This window comes from Podarcis pityusensis (assembly GCF_964106645.2).
Source record: "Podarcis pityusensis genome assembly, chromosome: 1".
Classification (NCBI taxonomy): Eukaryota; Metazoa; Chordata; class Lepidosauria; order Squamata; family Lacertidae; genus Podarcis; species Podarcis pityusensis.
The window spans coordinates 85,292,946-85,320,623 of NC_138028.1; the positions used below are offsets into that span (position 1 = coordinate 85,292,946).

At 46.4% G+C, this 27,678-nt stretch overlaps 1 protein-coding gene across 3 annotated transcripts in view; it reads right to left on the bottom strand.

Moving 5' to 3' along the window:
• The window catches only part of LOC308475875 (unconventional myosin-X-like), a 79,872-nt gene that overhangs the window by 45,189 nt on the left and 7,005 nt on the right, over nucleotides 1–27,678 (bottom strand). Inside the window, exons 2-11 of one of the 3 annotated variants that reach the window (XM_081003350.1) lie at nucleotides 15,764–15,862; nucleotides 14,180–14,338; nucleotides 9,847–10,034; nucleotides 9,305–9,439; nucleotides 8,464–8,588; nucleotides 8,090–8,103; nucleotides 7,151–7,235; nucleotides 3,956–4,059; nucleotides 2,511–2,640; nucleotides 1,790–1,908 (exon numbers count right to left, since the gene is read on the bottom strand). In XM_081003350.1, the coding sequence (XP_080859476.1) occupies nucleotides 1,790–1,908; nucleotides 2,511–2,640; nucleotides 3,956–4,059; nucleotides 7,151–7,235; nucleotides 8,090–8,103; nucleotides 8,464–8,588; nucleotides 9,305–9,439; nucleotides 9,847–10,034; nucleotides 14,180–14,338; nucleotides 15,764–15,862 (1,158 nt within the window). Of the gene's footprint in view, nucleotides 1–1,789; nucleotides 1,909–2,510; nucleotides 2,641–3,955; nucleotides 4,060–6,140; nucleotides 6,160–6,313; nucleotides 6,510–7,150; nucleotides 7,236–8,089; nucleotides 8,104–8,463; nucleotides 8,589–9,304; nucleotides 9,440–9,846; nucleotides 10,035–14,179; nucleotides 14,339–15,763; nucleotides 15,863–27,678 lie in introns of those variants that run through there. The other 2 variants (XM_081003351.1, XM_081003352.1) reach the window with 2 other exon arrangements.

Genomic DNA, 27,678 nt, shown 5'->3' on the forward strand with positions numbered 1-27,678 from the left:
TTTAAGTGTGGTGTGTTGTATACTTACGTATAAATGTATTGTAAATAAATGAGCAAATAAAAAAGTTTGTTTCTTTTTCCTCCCTTTCGTAAACAAGAGATAAGGCATAAGTGTGGTGTCTGACATAAGCATAATAAAAGTTAATTTGGGGGCTAAACTAAATTTGGGGGTGCTGGGTGGATCTTTGCACCCCGGCGGCGCATATGCTAAGACAGGAAACCACAGATCAGAAGGCAGGAGAGCCACAAGGTCTCTCCTTTGGCTCAGTGACCACCACTGTCCTTTAGGAAGCCTGAGGCCTAAACCACACGTTACAAGGAATACTTGGTGGCTGCCTCCTTGCATCTCCTCAGTAATATTTAGTCAAGGAAGATGCATGATGCCAGCACATTGAGACTTTCCCTGCCCCTGCTCTGCATCACTGGTTGCTGCTTGCAGGGGGAAAGGAAACTCTGGGCAAAGTGACGCCCTCTCAAATGGTCTTTAACTAAACAGGGCCAAAAAGACATGGTGGAAAGATGCAGCTGGGCAACAGCTACACATTCCCTGCATTGTATAGTTTGGGCCGGAACCAACTGCGCTTAGCGAAGCACAGACAGGGAGGAGCAGAACTCAAGTGGCCAGACTGCCTGGTAATTCAACATCTCTGCAACATCTTCCAGGAACGGGCACTTGACTCAACACACCCGGGACTAGGACAAAAGCAGGGGTGGGCGGCACACAGACACGTGCGTTCTGTCAAAGGCCCCATTGACTGGCCTCAGCTCCTTCTGTCTAACACACTGGAAAATGCCAGTGCTTGGCATTATAATTAGCTCTGCGTACGCTGCAAACTGACTGGCATCACATTCTCTCATGCATCTGGCAATAGTTGGCTGGCATTCCTGGAAGGCTGGGATGGGGAAAGTGGGCATTTGGCAGCAGGAAGTCTAACTAGTGAGGAAGGGCTATTGAGGAGTGTGCCACAGTGCCCTCATGTTCTGCTTGCGGGTTTCCAATAGGCATCTGATTTGCCACTGTGGGAAGAGAGTGCTGGACTGAGTGGGCCTTTGGCCTGATGCAACAGGGCTGTATCCTCTGCAGAGTGCTTGCTGCACTTATCTACAAGAGAATCCATTTATTTGCTTGTTGCTTCTCCAGAAACACCCAGCTCACATTATGCAGCATCTGCAGCAGAGATATTGGCGGGGGGGGGGGGAGACTCAGGCCTGGGGGCCAAATGCAGCCCTCTAACCCACAGGTTTCTACCTAGACCACACACCTTACTGGCCACTGCTCTGTACCCTCCTTGAGAGTTTTGCCTGGCTGGAATGTGTCCCTGAACTCTGAGAATGCCTCTTGCTCATCTGGGTGGAAGATACAGAGACGTTTGAGGCTCCATGCAGAAGTTACCCTACTGTAGAAGAGTCACATTCATCGCTCTGTCCCCATTTACTTTTGGTCCCATTGGCACCAGCGTGTGGCCCTCAGAAGGCAGCTGAAAAAGATTCCCCAACCCAGCTCTACAGCGGTAAAGTTGTTAACACGGCTGATTCACCCTCTCTTCCTGCCTTGCAAATGGCTTCCCTACATCCCAGCTTACTCAAATTCCTGAGCCACGGTGCACATTCTGGGAAGCCCTCCTCAAGGGTTGGGGGGCGGGGGGAGTATGTCATGTTCAAACCCGAGGCATCCCTCAAGCGCCATTTCCCCTTGACAACTATGTGAGTGCTGCCACCTAGAGGCAAGTGCCCTTCATAGCCAGGCGCCACCACCATGCTTAGTGCAAAGCCCTTGGCTACTCACTCACCTGCTCCACAGTGAGGGGAGAGCTGATCTCCTCTCCCCGTAGGAACATGGATCTCTGGGTGAGCACCTCAGACAACTGGAAGGCATCCAAGCCAAGCAGCTCGCTGACATTATTCAGCACTAGGAGAGAGGATGATAAAAGAGAGATGGCAGTAATGCTTGCGATAATGTGTTCTTATTATGTGGAAGTGATTGCTGAGGGAGGGGGCCTCTCCTCAAAAAGGGACAGGAAGCCAATACAATCAAGAGGCGGGATAGACGTTTGGAGAGACCTTGCTGGCAACTCTTGATCCCCCAAGACTCCACTGATAGGCCCAGGGGGAAGGCGGGGAAATAACAGAAACACAGCAACTGTGACATTTCAAAACGTGTCAAAGCTCTCTCTGGCAAGCCAGCATGACAACTAGGGTAGAGGATTTTTAAGCACGAAACCATAGTTTCACAACATGGTGTGTGCATGTTCGAGCCCATTCGCACACTCAAAACCTAAGTTGAACTGGGGGTTAAAAATGTACTGTGAATTTAACAGTGTCTCATATTGGGAAGAACTAGACTTGGAATTGTCCCCCAACTCCTACAGTTCCTGGGTGTCCATTTTGTCCTGTGAACAGTAGCAGAAAGGCAGTAAAGTCTGCCCAGCGGATCAGCATGGTCACCAAAACGATGAGGGAGGAGAAGCAGATTCCAGGTGGGGACGCCCTTCACAGAAGGGTGCCGCTTACCAGTTTTTGTTGTAATCTGAGCTCCTCCGGCCGTCATAAATTCAATGTTTCCAAGTTGCAGTATGCCAGACAGGAGTTTGAAAATGTCTCTGATCTCTTCAGAACTGAATCCCATCACTTCGAGGGCAGTCTGCTCAAAACACATTGGAGTTAGGTTAACTCCACTGTCACCCACCACCATCGGGCCAATCTTAGACTTGCTATAAAGCAATCCTTACACATCAGCGCACAGAAACCAGTTTACACATCCCTCTGTGAGATTTTGCTTTCTAAGGCTAGCATCCTGAACACACTCACTATGAAGCAGCTGTACTGAGGTCCATGAAACTTACTTCTGAGTAAACCTACTGTGATCATCCTATTTCAGTCCTTTGGAGAGACTGTTCCATAGACTCACCTGTTTCCTTGATTCCATATTGCAGCTGTGATTTTTGCCACTATGAACACAGAGCCAATAATGCTCTGGGTAATAAGTTGAGCCTGGTTTCAGTTAGCCTTGCACCTTATATCCTGGTGGCAGTCAGACCCAATATGCAAGAGGATCCACAACAGGAGCAGAGATCCTGTGACCTTCCAGCTGTTGCTGGACTACAGCTCCCATGATCCCTCAGCAGTATCCGCATTGGCTGACACTGTCCAGAAAAATCTGGAGGGCCACAGGATCTCTATCCCTGAGCTACAAGGAGACCCTCTTGTACTTCCAGGCTTTTTCTTAAGTGAATCCTCTTCTGCTCTCTTCCTAGCATGCCCTTTCCTTGCCCTTATTCTACAGTCTACCTTTCAATTTTATCTCCTATACAGGACTCTGCTTCAAAAGTGCTTTATAAATAATAAATATGATTCCTATAGCACCCTCACATCTTTTCCCTCCTTCTACATTACAAATCAGTGCCCATATTTTTGCAGGCTAAATCCTTCCCCCAGCTCCTTTTTTAAGTGATGGGAACAAATGTAGTAGTGCAGAACTGCAAGAAACAATGGGGGAAATACGCTAGTGGGCAGACAATGAGAAGTGTCGTCAAGCTACCATTACTTTAGTCTAAGCAGCCTCTCTAAATTGCTATCAAACAAAGCACCCAATTAGCAGGCACCACGTACAGACAGCCATCAAGAGTGAAAAATGATCCTCTTGCATTCAGTTATTTTGCAATTTAGTCTTCATCGAAGGAAGAGGCACACCTTTCCCTTTAAACACACATGCAGAGAGAGAGAGAGAGAGAGAGAGAGAGAGAGAGAGAGAGCCCCCTGCCCTCACAGCATTGCCTAATGCAGGTGTGCGAAACCTTTGTATCCCCCAGTTGTTGCTGAACTACAACATGCATCATCCCTGGCCATTGGCCATGCTTGCTAGGGCTGATGGGAGTTGTAGTTCTTCAACATCTGGAGGGCCACAGCTTACCCACACCTAGCCTAAAGTCTTGCCTGGAGTCAAAAGGAAGACTCACCATGACCTTGCTGAACATCTCTTTGTCGTCCAGGTTCTCATTGGTTACACAGCCAGACTGGTTTAAGTAACGATAGCTCTTGGGCTCCAGCAGGACCAGGGCTTCTGTAGGGAGGCAGCTCCCCAAAGGAGAAGCAAACATATTGGAGGTCGGGGTAGGAGGGTGGGGGGAGAGAAGAGGCAAACAAACAGGGAGAGATGAGCCAGGGACATCCAGAAAGCAACCAACTCTTCTTCCACTTGCTCCTTTCTCTGGGGTTGTCTATACAGCACTCCCAGTTCAACATCATAGGACCAAACCACAGCATGGCAGTCTCCCCCCAAAACAACAACAACTCAAGGACAATATATTGTGGAATAAGTTGTGGGGAGCCAACACTAGCCTGTAACTGTCTTGTCCACAGCAGAAATAAGGCATTTTTAAATTGTAAGCAGCCCTGGCAACTTGCAGTTTTGAATGGCAAGTGAGAGGGGTACTTAATCCATGAGTTAAAAACATAAGAAGGATCCTGCTGGGTCAGTTTAAAGGCCTATCTAGTCCAGCATTCTGCTTCCCACAGTGGCCAACCTGTGGTGAAAGCAGCCTGGATGGGTGGTTTAGAGTTGGAAAAGAGGAAGTGGGTTAAGCGGTTTAAGTATACCCTCCTTTTGCTGCTCCTCTGCTCAAAATTAGAGACACCCAATGCTGTTTTACTCTTCTTTTCTTTTCAAATAAACTTGCTAGGAAGTAACTTGTAATGTCTAGTTTGCCCCAATGCTCAAAATACTGGGAACTAAACAACCAATTCCCAGGCATCTAATTGCAGAAGACTTCTAAACCCAGTTATTGGTGCATCAGTAAGTACAGCAGCAATTCTGCCAAATAGATATACCTTCCTGTGGTTGCCAGCAGAAATTCCCCCTTCTCCAGTCCAGGGACTGCTAAAGTGTGTGAAGATACCATATTACTCTGCTAGGGGCATTCCTGGATGCCACTGCAAATTCCCTCTCTGCCAATCTGAGATCTAGGGTTGCCATATTTCAAAAAGTAAAAACCAGGACACCCCGAAAGTTGTTGAACTTTTTTTAGGAAGCAGAGTTTGGCCCAGTTGCAGACAGACCACAGAGGAAATACCACAAATTCCACTCACTGGAATCTGAGGTCAGGGGTTTCCAGCTCCATTCCCAGGCTCACTAGGGTCCTGATAAAAGTATTATTTAAGTGGGTACCAAAGCTTTGTCTCTGTATCAGAAGCTACACCCTTTCCCTCTTAAACTAGGCCGACTGCATCAGAAATAAAGGCTACTCCCTCCAAAACAACCCAAGCAGAGAATGGCCCGAGGAAGTCTGAGATGCGTCTCCAATGCAAATTTTTCATGGCTAATTCCAATTTCAGCCTTGCTTTTTGTAGTGCCCCACATTCATCAAGGGATTTCTGGGACACAAACCCCTGAGGCATTTTCCTCAAACAATTCAACCAAAGTTTTCTTGCTTCTAGTGTAAGGTTCCCCACCCCCACCCCCAGCTTTGAATTTGTGGCTACGGTTAACGTGGTGGTATGTAACATGGAAAACTAACCATTGCTAATTCAACTGATTTAGGTCACGGACAATCCCTCAAAGGAAGAAGGGGGTTCTGGGGGAAATGTGCAAGTCTTCCTGTGGCAGGAGGGAGGGGAAGTTGAATCTGATCAGCGGCAAGGCACAGGGAGCTGCAAAAGGCGTGATGGGCTGGGAGATTTAGAAAGGGCTGGTGGAAAGAAGAGAGCAATGCTCTGACCAGCCCTCGAGAAAATCATGCCTCTGTTAACTGTCCAAGGACATAGTTAAGTACAGAAACTGGGCTATTGATTCTGTGGGTAACGCAGGTGTCTCCCTGCTCCCTTCTGCACTCGTCTCCTACAAGAGGGACGAGTAGGCCTTAAACAGGAAATACAAGGCATCATTTAAATACACTGTCTCAAGAGTGGACTTGAGATATGATATCCCTTCTTGAAGTTGTAGGAGAAATGCCATTCACAAACTAGAATTCTGAGTTCAGGACTCCACCATTAATTTGTACAGAGCAAGGGTGCGTCAGGGGCCAAATCCAGCCCTCTAGGCCTCTCTGTCTACTCTTTGGCACTCTCCCCAGACCATACTCCGCCCCTCACTGGTCCCTCAAGTGTTTCTGTCTAGAATGAGTCCTGACAGCGCCTCTCACTTGCCTGGATGGAAGACAGAAGGGTCTTTGTGTGAAAACTGGCCTGCTGTATAAAGGTATCATTTACACCTGCTGTTCGACTTGCTTTCGCCTCTGGCTCCACCCACCACTGGCATGTGGCCCTCAGAGCACTGACTGGAAAGGAATGTGGCCCGCAGCCTGACAAAAGTTTCCCACCCTGGTGTATATTTTTATCCTTAAGATTCTGAGCCTGTTCCTCCTCTGAAACCTGGGGTATTAGCCTGCTCTCTGAGCCACTCTGCCTACTGCAAGAGTGGGGATCCTCCAGCCCACATGGGCAATCTTGGCCCTCCAGGGGCTTCAGTTTGGTCTGCAAGGCCAAACCACACCCACTCATTCATCAGCTGACATCAGTGGTGACATGAGCAGATGAGCGGGAGGACAAGGTTTAATCCTGCACTGCCTGCCCACATGTCCCGTTTCCAGCAGGGAACACTATCACACAGCAAAAGGCAGCAAGATTTAATCTCCACTTATCAGCTGATGGGCGGAAATTAAAGCCTTCTCAAAATTGCAGCTCGTGTGCTTCTCCAGCTAGCAGCAGAAGCAAGAGGAGGGGGAGAAGAGTCTACCCCCCCTCCCCTCTGCCACCAAGCACCAGCTCACAGGAGAAGCAGCACTTTTGAGAAGCGCATTAAGAGAAACCCCTGGTCCAGTTTCAGCTGAAACGAGTCTATGGGAGCTGCTTCTCCCATGAACAGGAGGGTGGCAACAAGGGGGAGGTGGGGAGAGGCTCTTGTCCTTTGCTTGGCTGCTGCCACTGCCCCCAGGAGAAGAGCACAGAGTTCCAATCCTTTGCAAGCCTCCCTCCCTTGGTTGAAGTTCAGTGCCAAAAGGATTTTGACTGGTGAATGGCCCTGCCCACCTGTCAAGTTTGGCTTGTCAGGAACCCTAATAAGGATCTGGCCCAAAAAGGTTCCCCATCCCAGCCTGACTGCAGGAGATTGCTCTTCTCATTGAATGAGAGAATGCAACTTTGTGATTCCTCATTACCTCTGTGTTCTTCGCTGACGCCCGCTAACAAGGCATAGAAGATATGATAATTACGTTCCTCCGGGTTCTGGTGAACAACTCTGTTCTGAAACAAAGAAGAATGAAGGGTGTGTGACCCCAAAGGCACACACAAACTAGCAGAACTCCTGGCAATGAAATATGTGCTTGACATAGGACAGCCACTGTGCTTAGCCCTGTTTCTGCTACATCAACAGCATGAAAAGAATCCAGGTAGGTGTGCATTGCCACATAGTTTGACATGCAATAGGTCCTGGGGTCTATGCAAGAATGAGGGAAGTCCACACTAAAACCCATAACCAGTCACTGGTTAATCTCCATTTCCATGCGCCAAATTATATCCCTCCTTGAGTGGGAGGACTGAGGTCTTGTGCTGTCTTCCTTCACTGCCATTTTCTTGTGGCTGCTCCTTCACTACTACTGCAGCCTCTCTCCCTTTTTTCTTTTTGATTAATTTAGCACCATTTCATCCATGCACTTTCCCACCGGGACACGTTGCTCATTTGCCTACTTCACAGTCTCAGAATCTGACTACTCCCTTTTCCCTAGCAAAGCAAATCAGCCTCACTCCTCCCTTTTCAGTACTGTCTTGTGTGTGGGTCCATTAGTGCAATTGCACAGATGCAATTGCGCAAAACAGGACATTTATTAATAACATAGATGTTCAAGGATGAGGAAGCATATATATTATGGGAAACTCATGGTTCTTTCTGAGATGGTGAAGGTTTATAGTGAAATGAAACAAAAAAAAGGGAATATAGCTGAATGTAGTGCGGACACACCAGAGTTTCTACTGAGCAGAACTTTTAGGGGTGTTGAAACAGTACTCTACCCAGGAGTAGCCATCATAGCATCTCCATATCATCTGGACATTGTGAAGGGGCAAAGAAGAGGGACACGGTCAAAATAAACTTTACTCACCTTCTCCAATAAATCTGAGCAATGAGTTAAGGTGGAAGCAATGGTACAATGGCTCCTAGAAAGACTTCCCAGTGTCTGCCAAAGAATCTTTCAACGACATAGGAATCTGGCTGCAAAGAACTCTGTCCCCAACTTACATAGGCCAGGATTGTTTCACTCCTGGATTCTAAATGGTTAGAGAGCTACCCTCTTTTGCAAAGGAAAACTCAACACAGAATCGGAAGTGAGCTGGAAAATGGGGAGGAAGGTCCCCTTGCCTGACATGATTATACCCTGATAAGTCAGCAGTGGAGACACAACCAAATCACCAGCTCCGCTTGGCCTTGGGTGTGCGCTAAGGTAATCAAGGATAAAACCACCAAAAAGAAGGATACAGTCAGTGACTCTCCCACCCTGGATATGCCCATGCTGGGAAAAGTGCAGCTGGATGAACTTGCCAAAGCGACTAGAATTGTTGTTGTAGACTGTCTTGGCATTTCCAAAAGCCTCCAGTACTGGGCTAGGAAGGAAGGAAGGAAGGAAGGAGATTAGTAGTGATGTTTGGGGTGTATAATAAGGGTAGGCTGCACTTTCTTTAACTCTAGGCACAAGTTTACTGTGGAGACCTTTCAAATTTTGAGGAACTGAGCTCTCTCTTAACAAAAACAACAACTCCCTCCAAAAAACAAACCTTCCAAGTTTCTAGCCCTCATGTCTGCAATGACAGACTTGACATCTCCAAAGTCTGTGTTTACTGCAACTTGCTCCTTCCCCTTGACCAGCAGAAGCAGAATCAACCAAATATATGTGAACGTTTTCAATTAATGCTGCACAACCCTGCTTTTCTTAGTGCACCAAGCAGTCCCACTTAAACATGTCGGACACCTGAGGAAATGGACATGGAAACAGCCACCAGGAATGAGCATGGCAGGCTTTGCTCCCCTGGTTCAAAACAGCACAGACCGCTAACCTTTGAAGGGTACCTAGGAAAAGTCAGGCAGATGGATTCTCCATATCAAGTGCAGAAATATTCCAAGGAATAAGAACTTTTGCTGGACACTCTCTATGCATTACAGCCCCCTAGCTGAAAAAGGAAGTTTGCGGGCCATAACTAGAAGGCAGACAGTTGGGAAGCTGCAGTGCCAGTCCTACCCCTTGTCCGTGACATGGCTCCCCTGAGAGGAGACACCTCCAAACCGCACACTCACGCCAACCCTGTGCTGTGTGGGCTTGTACCTGCTCTCCATGATGGCCTCCTCCACATGTGTGCTCTTCTCTGACGCAGGGCCGCCCAATGAGGTCTGGCTCATGGCTGATAGGAACTTCAGCAGCAACTTGGTGCTCTCTGTCTTTCCAGCTCCACTTTCACCACTGTTAAATGGACAGCCAAAACAACCTGCTCAGGACAGCACCAACCAAAGGGAATGCCAGCCTTAATGGCAAGTCAGAAAGAATGGCTCCAGAATGTACGTGCAGCACTCCCCCCAAAATCCCGACTAATGGTTGGGGAGATGTTTGCTGCAATGAGCATAAAAAGATAAGGAGAGCCCTGGTGCAGCAGTCCAGCTGCCCACCCTGGTTCAACAACTGGTATTCAGAGGCATACGGCCTTCAAAAATGGAGGTACAACACTTAAGAGTCTTATCCTCTGTGAATTTGCCCAATCGCTTTTAAAGATGGCGGCCATCGCTACATCCTCCATTGTTTAACTATATGCTATTGGGGGGGCGGGTTTGCTTTGATTCATCTGCCCTCCTGATCCAAAGTGCCTCCCTCACCTGATGAGGACGCATTGGCTGTCATGGCGCCTCCACAGGCAGCTGTAGCACTCGCTGGCTGTGGCAAAGATGTGGGGTGGCAGCTCACCCAGACAGTGCTGGCGGTACAGGTCAATGGCATCAGCATCATACAATCCAGCGATGGGCTTGTAGGGATTCACAGAGACCAGGATGGAGCCGATGTTTGTCTGGAGGAGAAAGCGGAAAGAACAGCAAAATAAACAAGTGGTTTTAGTGAGCTGCTGGGGACCAACTCCATACATTTGTACACATGCGCTTCTGTAAGAGCCGCCACTCACCATTTGCCACAAGAGGGCAATATTCTACCTCCCTCCAGGCACTTTGAACCCATAAAATCTGACAGTGCTCAAATGCTAATAAGCTCCATACAGAGTGATTTGTTTCAGTCACCTTCTTGCAAATATCTACATGAATTGCCATATTATTACAGATAGTTCTGTTTGTGTTCAGGCCAGCCAGAGGCCTTCCAAAAAGAGACGCAAGCACAGATCTTGTAAGATCAACAATCACAAATCTCCCACCTATCACACAGTTTGGCCCTCAGACCTACTTTGGGCTTACTGATATCCTTCTGGAGAGGATAAGGAACATCAAAGGCTATTATATACCTGAGGGTGGAAAGGATCCATCATTCTCAGGACAGCAATCAATGGTTTTAAGTAGAGGCCAGGTCTTGAAAGAAGGCTTAAAAGGACTGAGCCTCCTCAGCCCAGCCAAAAAAAGAAAAGAAAAAAAGGGAAGCTAAGAGGGTACATTACAGCTCTCTAAAAATAATTGGAGGGAGGTAGCTATTAATGTAGAGGGAGACATGCTAATTTAGGGTACAGGACATTACTGAGAACAAGAAGAAACTATTATATAAGCTGCCCATTCAACAAAATGCAGGATGCATTCTAATGGTCAGAAGAATTCATATTTGGGAAGAATATCCCTAGGGGACCTTCAGCAATGAAGATTTTTTTATTAGTTTTTTTTAAACGGAGCTAAGTACATTTCAGGGATACTAAATTATGTACCTGAAGTTTCACTGGAGCCTACCCAGGGTGGAGCAAGAATGTTTCCTCCTATTTATTGCCCCCCCTCCAAATCCTTCCTCAGAGGTAGAGATGACCACAACTGGAGATGGGACATTAGATGGGCAGTACTATCGTGCTCAAGTGGCAAGGAAACCTCTATGGGATTCTTAGGGTTTCTTGACAAGTCATGACCTTGGGCTGAGGGGAAGCCTCATCTCTGTAAGGATTGGGCAGGGAATCATCCTTGGTGGCCTCTCTCCCGTTCCTTTCTTTCCCTGTATTACTCCTTGGCCATGCTTTGAAGAAGCAGGACACCACTGTGCAGGCTTGGCTGAATGGGAGTAGGCCGGGATGTTTCTGGGAGTGGGGTGGGCAAAGAAAAACACCGAAAGGGGGAAGCAGGATAGTTTCTCAGAAAACAAGAACAGTGCCTGTACATGTTGCCTCATGTGTCAGGTTCTACAAGATGATGGAGATGTACTCTTCCTGAAAAAAAGAAAGAAAGCTGGGGAGCTGGTGGTTATGTTTCATGGTGGTGGTGGTGGGGACTGCACAGTAGTCTTTAATTCACTCGGCCTGGTTCACTGAACAAGCAACCACGCTGGGGCACAATGAGAAAATCTACTTCATTTCCTCCTGCTGCAATGCTGCTGAGAGCTAAGCCAATGTTACATCCAAATCCAGGCTTGTGATTTGCCTCACTCCAAATAAACCATGAACTCTAACCAAGGTTTCTTCTTGGTTCATGGTTTGTTTGAGGGAGGCAAACCATGACATAACACCAAAGGCATACGGTGTCTTGTTTTTTGGTAGCACGGCAGGAGCAGGCCTGGTTCTGATGTCAAAAAATACAGTTTAGCATTGTGGGAACAAGGCTAGCTTCCTTCTTGTGCACCCCTCTCTTCCTCCTCTGGCACAGTCACAAGAGGCCATCAAGAAGCTTTCAATTCTTGATTAAATTAACTTCAGCTTGCTATGACATCTGAATCTAGCAAAGTGTGCTTAATTTTAAATATGCTTTGTTTGAAACCCAATTTCAAACCATAGTTTATGAAGCTGACCTGTTTCAACAAACCATAGTTAACCATGGGGTTTAGATGACACACTAAAACTTTGGCTAACTGAAAACAGAAGCTAAAGCTTCCAATTCCCTCCTCCTGGCTATGCTAGAGGAGAGAAGGGGAGTGCACATACTGAAAGCTCACTGCAACTTGCCACGCTAAACTCTGGTTGGCAACCAGTAAGTCTTTTGTATTTCAGAGTGTAATAGCCCCATCTCTGAGGGAAAATGAATTATAGTAGAATGAAGGTTTTTTATTGTTGTTGTTGGTTTTTTTTAAAAGAAAAGATCAGTTAAATTTTCTGTAATCTCTTTTGCCCCAAGGTAGAGAGCTATGGGTCTGAAATGTGTCAGGACTTACTGCCTCTCACAATAAATCTTTAAGCGCCTCCTGGGATTTAAAAAAAATATCCACAGGCATACATCCTCCTGCCTAAATCTTCTCTCAGCCCACCATCTACAAAATGGGGATAATAACACTGAATGTACAGGGTTGTCACTGGATTACTGAAACCAGATTTTACAAGAGACTCTAAGCTACTGCTTCTGAGTGTCTTCACACTCTCCCCTCCTTGGAAAAATCCAACGTAAACCATGTATGGTGGGGGTATCATTGCACTGTGTGTGTATGTGTGTGTGCTGCCTGTACCTTGCATCACTGCTTGGCAGGGATGGGGGAATGTACAGTGCAATGGCATTGTGTCATATACTATCTGTCTTAGATATTACAAGAAACAGAGAGCAGGAGCAGCCATGGTGCCGCGTCTTGTATAAGTTCTAGGATGGCCCCAATACAGTGTCTGCAAAATACTCTCTGATCATTTAAACATATACTGGTATGCAAATGCTAATTATTATTCTATTTCCCTACAGCAAAAAGAGAGATGGGGGAGGGAAGAAGTAGCAAACTGAGGAAATTAGGGTAGGCAGTTGTCAAAGGGATGTTCAAGAGGGTAAGATCCGATTGTAAAGGTCTGGGCAGTAAACAGCTGCTTGCACAGGGAACACCTGAGAGGTTGCAGGATGGAGATAGACCTGGGTCAAGAGAGCAGAAAGAGAAGGCATGTCCATCACAAGACAGCAAAGATTCATTACTATGCATTACAGACTTTGCAACTTCCTTGTCTGCCCAAAATGGAGAAGATGCTTCCCAGAAATCGGGTCACTTAATTGATCATTTACTGGAATACAAGATGCATACAGTCCTGTTGCCTTAGTAACAGTTGCTATGCAACACAGCCTAAGATCCACATTTCAATATCAGAATTTGAACGGGCTTGCACACAGGTAAGAAAGAAGGAAGAGCATGCCTCATGGCCCTTCTCGCAATCCCAGGTAATCTTGCAAACACCATAAATGGCACAGAGCCCCCTGCATTTCTCTGCCTCCGGTACACAGTTCCTGAAGCAGGATGAAAGAGGATGTTTACTGCCTCTGGTGCACATGTCTGTCATTCAACCTAGGAAATCTGCTACAGGAAGAAACACCTGGAGCATCTTCAATGCCAGCTGCTGAGAGTCCTCTTGCAAAGAGAACCAACCACTGATGGCATGGCAAACATTACTGCATTTCTCATCTGCAGCAGCCCAGTAGCTACTCCTGGACACTCAAGCCTAGACTAGGCATTCAATAGAATGAGGTAGTTTCCAAAATGGCAAAATAGAGTATATCGCTATGGAATGCACATGATGGGATAGCATTTTTGAATGCTCCCTTTTGTAAAAATGCCCCTTGCAAGTAGAAAACTAGTACCTACAGAACAGGCTAGGGTAAAAACTCTTTCTCTGGTGTGCTAATTTTGGGTGGGTCTTTTTCCAAACATACAGGCTTTTCCTTTAACTATAGGGAAGCATTAAAAACAGCACTCCTATATTTGTGTGTGTGTGTGTGTGTGTTACTCCCCACCTGCAATCTGAAATGGTATAGTCTATTACACACACACACACACACACACACACACACACCTGCATGTGTAGACAGGGCCTTAGCTGTGCCTTATACTCAGCATAAAATCCCCTTGTGATGCTGCGTTCCAAATGTGTGCAGAGAGACCCAGGAATACTAACTTGATTCAGCCCAAGCACAACCAGGAGGAGACACAGACTCCTGTCCAAGCCATGGTTAAGAGGTCTCCAAATCGGGTGAGATGGGGTAAAGGACAGTCGTGCAGCTGAGCTTTCTTTTCAGGCCACTTCTGCTCTGGCTAGCAAAGAATCTGTCTGCTTTGGTCACTCACATAGATGTGGTCCTGCTGGTAGCGCTGGTGCAGATTGAGCAAAATGGCCGCCTCGTGCAGGTCCCCCAGCATGGACATGTCCTCCACCCCCTCCATACTCGACCGATGCATCGGCAGGACTTTCTCTCTGGGCACAGAGGCCCACGGGTAGCAGAACACCTGGAGGGAAGGAAAAGATGGTGCATGTAGAGATGCAAGATTCTGTGGGGGGCAGTAAGTCCTGGCAGTTGATCCAGTTGACTCTCTTCTAACAAAATGGCCGGCAGGTTTCTTGCCCTGCTTATTTATGAAGTGGGTGGGCTCAACAGTAAAAGGAGTGCAAGGGGGAGGGACACTGAACCCTCTCCTCTCCCATGTCTTAACATCCCCTCTGTTCATTCCCCCCAGCCATTTTTCACTGTTCCCAGTTCAGTTCCAGAGGCTGAAAGATACAAAAGTATAGAGAGGTAAGGAACAGGAAATGGGAGGGGTCAACAACTCTTCTGTATTTACCTTGTCCTTTCACATCTATTGTAAACTTTTATTTCTACAATAAGAAATAAGTTAAAACCATGGGTGGTATTCAACCAAGTTTTACTCAAGAGTAGTGCCACTGAAATTACTAGGCATGACAAAGTTTGGTCCTTTCATTTCAACAAGTCTACTCTTAAGTAAAACTTAAGCTGAATGCCATCCTACATGATTTATACACATTGAGGAGGCTTTGATGAATGAGTCCTCTCAGTGAACACATCTGGACTCACCACTGGGTGAGTTCACCCAACAGTGAACTGAAGTGACTCATTGTGTTTTACAAGCAGAGACATCTTTGTACAGATGAGCTTCTTACCTCCACACTTTGCACTTTTAGGTGTATACCAATTATCTATATTGATAGTTACCTATATCAGAAGGGGAATCAGAATACAAATTTTCTGCGCCTGGAAAGTCTGATAGCTAATGGCTTGGAAGAAACCCTACCCTTCTGCCACTCTGTTAACAGGCCCCAATAGTTGGAAGTAACACTATAAAAATAACTGATCTTCATGAAGTCATTTTGTCTTATATGCTATGGGAGGGTCTGAGAAAGATGCCAATCGCCCTCCCTTCCTTACATAAACCAGAGATTATAGGAGAAAGGGAGGTGGAAGTGGACTGACTCCCCATCCCTACAGGGATTATCACCAATTTCAGAGGCAGCCACTTTTAGAAATGCTAAGAGGTGTGAATTGCTTGCATACAGCTGCTTCCAAAGCCTTCAGTCTGTCTGGCTTTTGCAGACGCCTCTCCTGAGCATTTAAGTGCTTTGTGGCAATGTCAACAAGCAGCCGTAATTCAAGGAAAACCCAATTTGCAAGCCTTAAGAAAAGGAGGACAAAGCCTTAAGAAAACCCATACCTGCAAAAGCCACCTAGGGAAGAATGCAAAGAAGGTTTTTTCTTTGTAACTTGGCAACCTTAAAGGTGCTGTATATTATGGCCACAGGAGAGGGAAAAAAGAGTCTCCTGAGCCACCAGCTTTTATTTAGCCCAAATGTGCAAGGGAATGACCTGGAAGGGTTTCCTCTGGCGGCTCATGAAAATGCTGTGTTTCCATTTCACTTACCTCGCCATAGTCTGAAGTGAAGAGCACGGATCCATCAACAGAAGAGCCAACTGTGCAGGGCTGCAGCCGGTCCTGCTCCTGCAGCCACACACGTGTTCCCTGCAACCAATCATAGCAGGATTTAAGCCATACGCTCTACACCTGACCAAACTTATCTGTGAACTCATGAGCATATCTACCCCTAATGTTGCTTCCTGCAATTGCCCTCAACCATCAGCGGAAGCAGCCTCCCTTCCAGAAATGAAGCTGGTTCCCACATGGGCATCTCTGAATGACTGCAGCAGTTAGCCATGACTGGTGTGGAGGAGCCACCAGAGAGGGACTGTCCATAGCCCAGGTGTCACCTTTAGGACAAAGCTTTTCAACGGCATCTGTTCACATATTGTCATCAGATGGCACCAAGTCCTGAAATGCTGAGAAATGAGGAAACATGCATGCCTACACAGGCTCCAACTGCATCATCACAGGGAACATGGTGTCTTGCGGTGGGTTTTTGCTTTGTTTTGTTTACATTTCTGTAGCAAGCTGCGAAAATGTAGAGTGTGAGACTTTACTAGCTGACTGTAATTGCCAGAAGTGTAGCTCCCATGTTCAATTAATGCAAGAAGTGTGCACAATGGGGGCGGTATTTGGGGGCCAGGCCCTGTACCCCACCCATTACACATGCCTCCAATGCATCTTCAAGCATACACCTGCAGGCACACTGCAGACAGGCCCACACATGCCATGAATGCTGAGACCTACCTAGTCAGTAAACAGGGCTTAAGTTCCTCCCGTTGCTGCAGTCTACATATACTAGGTCTTCCCAGGGCCCACCAAGCTCCCACACCGCCAATGAAAACTAATACAGTGGTACCTCAGGTTACATACACTTCAGGTTACAGACTCCGCTAACCCAGAAATAGTGCTTCAGGTTAAGAACTTTGCTTCAGGATGAGAACAGAAATCGGGCTCCAGTGGCGCGGCAGCAGCAGGAGGCCCCACAAACTAAAGTGGTGCTTCAGGTTAAGAACAGTTTCAGGCTAAATACGGACCTCCGGAAGAAATTAAGTACTTAACCTGAGGTACCACTGTAAATGAATAGGAGAACCTACCCACATACACATTCCCTTCATACCTGCATTTTTGTAAACATTGTTCAGTTGGGAAACTGCATAGCAACATTTGGATAAGTGTGAATTTCAAAGGATAGCTGTGCTTCAGTTTGCGTATCATTCCATAAAGTGCAGATTTGACAGATTTGGCTTTAAATGAGACCTCTCGCATCCCCAGATGCAGCCCTTCCTCTCTCCCAATCAAATCTCTTACACAACTGCCCCTACATTGTTTCCCTCCCAATGTACCTCATAGTGTCTCATGTGAGGCTAAAAATGCCACTACAAGTGGTACCTCGGGTTACACATGCTTCAGGTTACATACGCTTCAGGTTACAAACTCCGCTAACCCAGAAATAGTACCTCAGGTTAAGAACTTTGCTTCAGGATGAGAACAGAAATTGCACGATGGTGGCACGGCGGCAGCAGGAAGCCCCATTAGCTAAAGTGGTGCTTCAGGTTAAGAACAGTTTCAGGTTAAGAACAGACCTCTGGAACGAATTAAGTACTTAACCCGAGGTACCACTATACTACCTCCTTGGCAGGAGGTGGGATGCAACTGCAATATTTAAAAAATACTTCCCTCACCACCATCTTCCTACATTCAGCTTTGATGATCCTCAGGCAGACATTTGTGTGGAGAAACAGATAACATAAACTGGCAGTGTGTAGGTAGTCAGCAACGATTCTTACAGTCACACAGCGACTGGGGAAGGTGCTGTGACAATTGTAGAAATGGCTGCTGGTTGCAGCTGAGCACCACCAGTGCAATACACCTTCCCACAGGAAACACAGCCCCCTGCTTGGCCAAGGACAGGTGAGGATTGACCAGGTTTAGGAGGGAAGAGCTCTGTGAAAAGGTCCTCACACAGATGGTCTCCTCTAAATACTTGTTCCAGATCCTCCTTTTAAATGGTACATATTTTACCATCTTCTCGAAATGAGGAAATTGAGCAGAAATGGGAAACAAGGCCAAACAGAGGCGGGGGGGGGATGAAACCAAATTGGGGGCTTCCCCTGACCTCCAAAAGATACCACTCAATATACACACTCAGAAACATGTTTCCTAATTTGCTGCTAATAAAAGCAGCAAATGTCCCTCTCTGCAAACAGGTCACGCATTGGAGATGGGACTTTTGCTCTTCCCTCAGAGGTCAGACATGACTAGAGTTACAGTAGCAGGAAATATTGATTTAAACCCAGTGTGCAAAATCAGAACAAGCAAATTCTTACTACTAAATGGTATTCAATGAGTTTTAACCGCTTTGCAATAATACAATGCAGCAATATCAGTGTTGTTTTCTGGGGGGGACGCAAGGGTACGCATACCTCTAAACATTTTGTGAATCTAAGTTTGGCCTCATTGAGGGGCAGTATTTCAATATGAGTAGGAAAATGAGAGTACCCCTAAACATTTTTTTTAAAGAAAAAAAGCACTGAGCAATATGTTCTGCAACCCCGCGGGAGAAAATGCAACTCACGAGGGCAGCTTGGAGCACAGATGCAGCAAATCAGTGAAGAGGTTAGGCAACCCCTCCATTTTTCCACTCCACGTCACTACCAAATTGTGTGGCTTCACAGAAATGTTATAGGGAGAGAGTATGACCTACATATGAATGTCTTTACAGCATTTTTGTCTTTTAAAAAAAGTCTAGCAAAAGAGATTTAATATCCAGCTTGATGAATATCAACATTCAAATCATGTCTAGCTCTGCACCACCTCAAAAGAGATTTCAACATGAGGCAAGAAGAGCCAGCCTAGTTTATGGGAAACCTACAGAGGAAGGATTGATTGCAAAGCCACTGCGGTTATCAGCAGAAGGGCAGCCTGGGTGGGGGGCTGGTCGAGAGCCAGGATGCTACAATGCAAGCTATGGCAATGAATGCAGGGAGCCTGCTTCCTTTATGCCTCCCCATGGTGATTTAGCTCATGTTTGTTCTTGGTTGCAGATGAGCTGCATGACTAGATGTACCAGAGGAACCTTTCTCCTGAAGACACCTCAGGCTCTTGCAAAATTCTGGAGTTTCATGGGATCCTGACTCAAGAGCTAAAAATGTGTCAGCTTATGCCCATGATGCACAGTGTACTTGAAAAGCTCAAACACCAGAAGATGAAAAGGGTGGGGAATGTTGGGATTTTTCATTTTTAAAAAAACAACCACTTTCAATTTGGTGTCTGGCCTGTGACTTGAGAGGTGATGGGAAAGACTACCCTCTGCGTGCTTTTCTGTATCACATTTCAATGGTAAGCACTGTACTTTCTTAATTGTTGAGATGTGTTAACTCACAACAATAAGATGACAAATCAGGATCCAGTGTGAAGTCACTCAGTCTTGGCAGTCTTGGCAGTCTTGGCTAACATGGCTAGCAGAGGCTCTCCAGAGCTCAGGCAGAACCCATTATCTGCTGTTTAATTCTTTTAACGAGAAACACCAAGAATTAAATGTGGGACCTTCTGTGTGCTTTACAAGTGAATGGTGGTCCTTCTCTCGACTCTGGTTCACCCATGTACAGAGTCTACCCATGTAGAAGATGTACAGTGAAAGACTCACCTGGGGGTACACTATCTAAAACAGGAGATAGATCCCTGTCCTGCTGTCTTTGGTAGCAGAAGTCCAACACCCTGGGCATTATGGCGCATCTCTTGGGAAGAAAGAGTTTTTTGAACCACTACAGTTGGCATGTGCCAACAAAGAGCCGAGAACCAAGTTCCTGCCCTGTGGTTTGATGGCCACGTTACAAGACTTTTATCAAAATAGCTAACCTATCCTCCTGGCCTCAGCATTGGGGGAGGCCTACAGTCTCCACATAAGGCTTGAATCAGGTTTCAACAAATGCATCTTCTGATTGATCCAGCGGATCATGAATAAGTGATGGATACATATAAACAGAAATTAGCTAATGGAAGCAGGAGTAAGAGCACTGCCAGTGGGAAGAGCATCCACTATACCCACAAGAGAAAAAAAGGTTATCTGATCAGTCCCCAAGGAAGGTTTGGAGAGGAGGGAATCAATAATGGCTTTCAGAAAGGGAGGCCACACCACATGGATCCTAGATGGGGACTTTCATTTATACTTCTCGAACAGCATTGCGCTTCACAGCCTGATCTCACACCCATCATCATCATCATTATCACCATCACCACCTTGCCTTCTGGTCTTCCCCTGAACCTCGACAAGCATGCCTTCCCTCTTAGGCTGGATACCTGTTGCCTCTCTTCACACCAAACAGAGCCTGTCTTCAGCCTTTACATGCTCCCTACTGTCCCGCCTCAGAACTGGCTCAGCCACACCATTCAAAACAGTTAATAGTGTGACAAGAGAGCATGAACTACCAATCAGGAGTTGACCAGAGGAAGCAGCTTGGTGAATGGGCCAGGATGATGAGCTTTTGCAAAATGGAAAGAAGGGATATATGGGAAGAGGCAGAGATAGGAGGCAAATCAGCAGGAGATGAAGCGCTCCAAAAGTAAGGGCTAGCTAGAAATTTCATATAAGCTTCAAGGCAATAACACTTAGGAGACCTCTTAAGTGGTCAGTTTTGCAATAATGGGATGCCCTTGCAAACACATTTAGAAACCTGCAGAAGGAAAAACGGTAATGAATACAGTATACAGGTTTTATCCATTTGTTTGGCACTTCTTTTCTATTGTGTGAATACTGCATTTCATAACCACTGCAATGTTTTATTGCGTGGAAAAATCTTCTGCTATGGCTCTCTAGAGTTGCTTTGAGAGAGGGGGATACAAGAGTGTACAATAGTTGGAACTGACTCATGGTCAATGACAGCACTATTTTTTGTGTGTGGGTGACATCTACCGTATTTTTCGCTCTATAAGACGCACCAGACCACAAGACGCACCTAGTTTTTGGAGGAGGAAAACAAGAAAAAAAATATTCTGAATCTCAGAAGCCAGAACAGCAAGAGTGAAAGCAGCAATCCCTCTTGCTGTTCTGGCTTCTGGGATAGCTGCGCAGCCTGCATTCGCACCATAAGACCCACACACATTCCCTCTTAGTTTTTAGGAGGGAAAAAGTGAGTCTTATAGAGCAAAAAATACGGAACTTGTTTTTAGTCTAGGAATAAGATTTGTGCTGAAACAGGTACTAAGTTGGCATTCGTAAGAGAGATTGAATTCATGATGATGGCAGAGCAATAGTCAATACCTCTATGCTTATTCATGATTATCTTCAGTTTCACATTCATTTTTATTTTCTGTATTTATTTTTTAAAAAATAGCACCATCTGTTAGCTTGACATGCTCAGATACTTTTTTTCCAGCATTTTCCAGCTAGACTTTATCCCTTTACATCTTTTAAGTGGAACCTACTACTTCTGCTCACATTATATACACCCAATTGTAATTATATATGTGATACTGCCATGCATAAACTAGGTTTATGGGACAGCAGGGAAACCAAGTACAAATTATCCTGCTCCTCTCTGTGTCAGTGTCATTTTTTTCATGGTAGAGAAAGGTGGGTTGCAGGGGACTGCAGCAATTCCCAGTTTGCAAGACTAACAAATCATGAGATGATATACCTTCTTCACTTTCAAGAATGAGACAACATACATACCTGCCTAAAAGAGCAATTGATATGAAAAAAGGGAGGCTGCCCTGTCAGCAAGCAGCAAGGAAATAACAAGGGAGATGAGAAACTCAGGCTGCGCCATCAGTGGCTGCAGGTCAGGGCGAACCAGCTGACACCGCCCTTCCTTTCTTGGAGGTCTTCCCTGCAGCAGAGACCCACCCACTCTCCTCAGCTGTGCTTAGCTTGCAAATCCAGGCAAGGTCACAGGCAGCGAGATCTGGCTGGAGACTCACCGCCCCAGGGAACAGGAATCAAGCAATGCCTTTAGACTAATCTAATTTCCAGCTCCCTGATCTTCTGGTTCAAAAGTGTCCTCAGCTGTAGTAGCAGCTGCATCTACTCTTCCCACAAATGGCAATATGGGGAATTGCTTAGTAGTCGCCTTACTGGGATCTTAAAGCGCTGCAGGTGAGCTCCTGTGTCACCCTTCTGCCCAGATCCACCAAGTGTTTGCACCTTGCTGAGCAACACTGCATGTTCATTGTGTATCAAGGCAACAAGGTTTGCTGGAGCAAAGAAACTGGGGAGTTTTTTTGCTGAAGAGTGGGCATTCAGGGTTCCCTTTGACATTCAATTCCACTCTGCTTCCACAGAAACTCTGCAATTGCTTTGCGCTCTCTCTCTCAAAAAAAGAAAACACAGAGCAACATCTATTCAGTCACCTCACGGCAATTAACGTGCAAATGCACTCCTCACTGTTATCTACAGCGACAGCATGTCGCATGGGGTCAGCATCAAAAAAATCAAAGTAAAACCATTGCCATCTTCTTACATACGCACAAATTCTGATGAGTGGATTGCAAGAGGTAGTCTGTTTGGAAAGGAGCTCTTGTCTCCACACTGATGACTCCCCCTGAACTTTTCTTCCACATTACCTCTCCACAATCTAGAAGAGGTGAGAATTCAGCTTATTGTATTGTACTCAAAGGTCTGGTAAAGCAGGTTAAAATTCCTTCCACGATCCAGACTTCCTTGATGACCATGACAGTGGAGACTACTCAGCAGCATGGTATTAAGATGCCTGGTGCTTGATGCTACTTTCAAAGGCCCTTTGGTAGAATTCTAATATGTATAATTTATTCTAATTCGTACACTGAGCTACACCAAGCAGTTGTTCCATCACTGAAAATGAGGAGAATGTACAGATATTTGCTTCCATCTACATAGACACAAATGACAGCTCTCTCCTGGCCCATCAGACGCTCTCCCAACTGTTGATGGTGCCTTTGGATACTGAACTGTGTCAATATAGAACCATGCCTGTTTTAAGGATAGTTGACAGATGAATATTCGTTGTGTGGTTAGCTCTACATCAGCTGGTGGCCTGCATGCATGAATAAGTTGTTACAGGCATCAAATAGTACAGGCAGAATGTATATACCACTTGAAGCACAAACAAGTTTAAACCAATAGGACTATCCACATGACCAATCAGGATAGAATAAATTGGGGAGAATGGGGAGAGAGAATAGGATGGGGGGGAATCCCTCCCTCACCCTGAATGCATTTAATTGGTTGCTTTTTTATGGGATCCCTCATCATGCACATAAACCCTACATGTGTACAAATAATGTAGTCATGCAACCAACTGAAGGGGGGGTTTGCAGTTACAAATGCCCTAACACACAAACTCAAACTTCACAGGCTGGTCAAATGAACAGTACTACAAGCATTAAATAATCAAGTGACTAGAATGGCATGCATGTGTGAACTTGGGTCATTATATAGACACCCGTTAAATTTGTATTTTGTGACCCAAACTCCTTCCATTTTGTTCATACACCTCATCCTGCAAGCTCTTGCAGAAATGTCATTCAATATAGGGAGTCATCTGAAACTGGATATTTGATGGATGTCCTGTTCAGTAGAACAACATTGCCTGGAAGAGACAATCCAGGATGAAGGCAAAGGCATACTGCCCAGCATCCTCCCTTTGGTCCGGGTGGAAAGGTTCAGGTCATTCCCACCAACTCCCCAATAGGCACTCAGAGGAAAGGTTGATGTCTAATACCTTGACAGCCCTCCTGTAGCCACCTTGCTTGCTTCATTCTCTAGACCCCTGGCCATTTTCCTGGCTGTGCCCCACTGCTCCTGTTGGCTGGACAAAGTCGTCTGTTAGTCAGAACTCACCGGGGTCCAGAGTTCGAATCCCCACTCAGCCATGAAGCTTATTGGGTGACCTTGGGCCACTCACCATCTCTTAGCCTAACCCTCCTCACAGAGTTGTTGTGAGGGTGAAATGGGGGAGGAGGAGAACCATGTACACCACCTTCAGCTCCTTGGAAGATAAAGGTGGTATATAAATGTAATAAATAGAATAGAATAGAATAGAATAGAATAGAATAGAATAGAATAGAATAAATGTTGCATATGTGGGTGGTGGCCAACAGAGAGAGAAGTAGGACATGACACTCTGCTGCTTCCAGGCTACCCGACAGGGTTGGTGCTGGAGTCAATGGCGCCATCTGCCACAGCCTTTTCCTAGAACTGTGCATAGCAAGTCACCATAAGGCATTGCCTGAGTTGGGGAAGGCTGCTGCATCTGCTGATCTGCGGCAGGTGCATTCATGTCTTTGGGCAATCCATTGAACACATTGCCAACATCAGAGTTTTGTGCTAACCAGCTCACCTGGCCATGTCTGAAGGATGAGGGTTAAAATAAAAAATAAAAATAAATTCTGAACGCCGGAAATGTTTAACAGCTGCTTTTTTGCTTCAAAGCCAATAGAGTATTAGAACTACATGGCTTCCTAGCTTTATATTTCTTAAAACATCTATTCACTACTGATTTCCTTTGTTAACACACAAGTGAAAGAAGGCCAGCAGTTTAATCAATAGTCTGTTCAGTGCCCCCCCTCCTTTCCCCCCTTTTTTAAATGAATGTTTCTCAGATTTGGGTCATACTCAGATCCCATTGCAGATGTGACAGAATTATTTTTGTCCACTTCAGACTTATAGGTCTTTTATTCCAATTTCGTTCAGCTTAAGCTGCTGCTGCTTCTTTTTTCCACGCTTGCCAAAAAGAATTGTATCTGAACCTTTCTCAGCCATACAAACAGCTAGTAGAATAGAAGAGTGGGGCAAAATAAGAAAAAGCAGAACAGTGTGTGTCACTGGCATTGCACTGGTTGAAGTGCAACCAGATATCTGGATCCAAAAATGACATGCGTTTCTATGGAAAACTATCAAATTCTCAAAATACAGCTCTCTGGACTTTTATTATTTAATGTTATATTGTTTGTGTTTCTGGAGCCTTCGCCTTCTGATGAAGAGGCTGAACACCTACTTTACAACACTGGCATGTCAAAGGAGCTTTCGATGAATCCACATGTCTGGTTAAAAATGGCGAGGGCTCCGTTCCACTCTCTTTCTTTGTGACTATGAACCAGTCATGCACTACACACTTTCCTCCATTTCTGTTACAATCAAAGAGTAGCATTTTGACTTTGATCTTATGGGACGTTCCTCATTCCAAGAGTCCTCTCTCTTTCTCTCTCTTGTGCCATACTAGGAAGATCTGAGCAGAGACACATCTGCATTCAGCATCTGAGCTGAGCACCATCACAAGCTTGGATGCTCTGGGCACAACAAAATAAGATCTGGGTGAATGTTCCAGCTGTTATTTTTATAGGAAGCTATTAGAATGATAAGCATTAGCAGGGAGCTCGTTTATAGGTAAACGTGGGCTTGGTGGAGCTGCTGCGAGGCAGCCACACACTTCTGAGCTTCTGCATGAGCACATTGTATGGAGCTGTGCCAAAGTGCTTTACTGAAAGACAAGGTGCATTTGCAAACTGCATCCCTCCCCCATCTCCTCGCATAGATCAGGCCAGTCACATTTTCGAAAGAGGAGGGAGCGCACGCCCGTTGGCCGGTTGGCACGAAGCATCCTCGTCAGAGCTGTGCTGGCTGCTGTTGTTTTAAACACCACAACGCTACCCCTCCAGGGTGACATCAGCTCCGTCCTCAAGACGGATGGTTTTACGATTCGTTCTAGCAAAAAAGGCTGGGACCAAAGTCAAGCTAACAGGTTCATGATTTGTTGGATCCTCCTTTCTCCCTTGCCTAAGAATAGATGCAAGGTTCATTCCCCCTCTTGTCCCCCAGGGAATCGCAAATGCTGGAAGAGGACACAAATGAAATTCAAGAATGACCTTGGCAAAATTCAAGCACTGGAGCTCTCTATCATGGGGAAAGAGAAATCCAAAGGAAATGAAAGCAGTAGATGTTGGACACAAACCTACCCATCCCAGCCTCCAAGGTTTAAAAAAATCCAGATGTACATCGGTGTGTGGGTGATTAGGTAGGGGATAGGAACAAACCAAGGAACCTAGATTCATGATCAGCTATTGCTTTTTTAAACAGGGGTCCACTTACATGTCAAAACACAGACAAAGGTTTATTAACCCTCTCCTTGCCAGGGTGAGAAGGCTCTGGTAAAGCTCTCAGGCAGCCTGGTTAGCCACTATGAGATGGGCCATTGGCCTGATCCAGCAAGCAAGCTCTACATCTGCTCGGGTGGCGAACCTACTTGGGCTCGTCCGCGAAAACAGATGGATCCTGATAGATTCCGACAAGCCTTGCGGGACCCTGCTCCTCCTGGCGACTCATTAGATGACCTTGTTGAGGACTGGAATAACCGGCTCTTGGCAGCCATTGATGAGATCGCGCCTAAGCGCCCTCTGCGACCCCATCGAAACCGGGCCCCTTGGTTTACTGAGGAGCTCCGGAAAATGAAGCGGGATCTCAGACGGCTAGAGCGAGTATGGCGACGGACTCGTGACGGAGCCTCAAGAACATCTTATAGGACGCTTATGAAAGCCTATGAGAGGGCTATGAAAGCTGCTAAGAAGTCTTACTTTGCAGCTTCCATTGCATCCGCTAGCTCTCGCCCGGCACAACTTTTTAGAATAATTAGGTCAATAACGTCCTTAGGAGGACAACCAAATTTAAGCACAAATTCGACTCACAGCTGTGAGGCATTCGCGAGCTTTTTTTGCGGTGAAAGTCCTGTTGCTCCACCATGACCTCCCTGCCAATTTAGATACAGTGACTGAACTGCAGGCCCCTCGACTGACTTCAGGTCCAGTGCTGGACCATTTCGATCAGATACTCCCTGCTGATGTGGATAGATTCCTCCAAGTTGGTAGGCCCACCACCTGCCTCCTTGATCCGTGCCCATTTTGGCTGATTAGGGAGTGTCCAGATGTTGCGCGGACCCCCCTGGTTGAAATTATCAATTTGTCCCTTGACACGAGGACATTCCCAGGGGAAATGAAGGAAGCAGTAGTGTGTCCACTCTTAAAGAAAACTTCAGTTCCCCTGGGAATTATCCGGAGCTTTGGGCTGGGCTGTCACCAATATGCTGATGACACTCAGCTCTATCTGCTGATGGATGGCCACACCGACTCGGCCCCGAACACACTGACCAGATGCTTGGAAGCTGTGGCTGGATGGTTTCGTGGGAGCCGATTGAAACTAAATCCTTCGAAGACAGAGGTCCTATGGCTGGGTCGGGATGGCATGGGGATGAGGGACCAACTCGCTTCTCTTGCGGGGGCCCAATTAGTGCCATTGCCTTCCGTTAAGAGTTTGGGTGTAATCCTTGACGCCTCCCTTTCCATGGAGGCGCAAGTTACAGCAACAGCCAAGGCGACATTTTTCCACCTTCGCCGCATCAAGCAGTTGATCCCTTACCTTTCCCGCCCCGACCTGGCCACAGTGATCCATGCGACGGTCATCTCCAGGCTTGACTACTGTAATTCGCTCTACACGGGGCTGCCCTTGAAGCTGACCCAGAAACTCCAGAGGGTGCAGAATGTTGCAGCGAGGCTCCTCACGGGGTCTCTGCCATGGGAGCATATTCACCCAGTGCTTTTCAAACTGCACTGGCTCCCGGTAGAGTACAGGGTCAGATTTAAGGTGCTGCTTTTGACCTTTAAAGCCCTTCACGGCCTAGGACCCTCGTACCTACGGGACCGCCTCTCCCGGTATGCCCCACGGAGAGCCTCAAGGTCCATAAATAGCAACACCCTAGTGGTCCCAGGGCCTAAGGAAGTTAGATTGGCTTCAACCAGAGCCAGGGCCTTTTCAACTCTGGCTCCGGCCTGGTGGAACGCTCTGCCTCATGAGACCAGGGCCCTGCAGGATCTGATTTCTTTCCGCAGGGCCTGTAAGACAGAGTTGTTCCGCCTGGCCTTTGGCTTGGAGCCAATTTGATTCCCTCCCT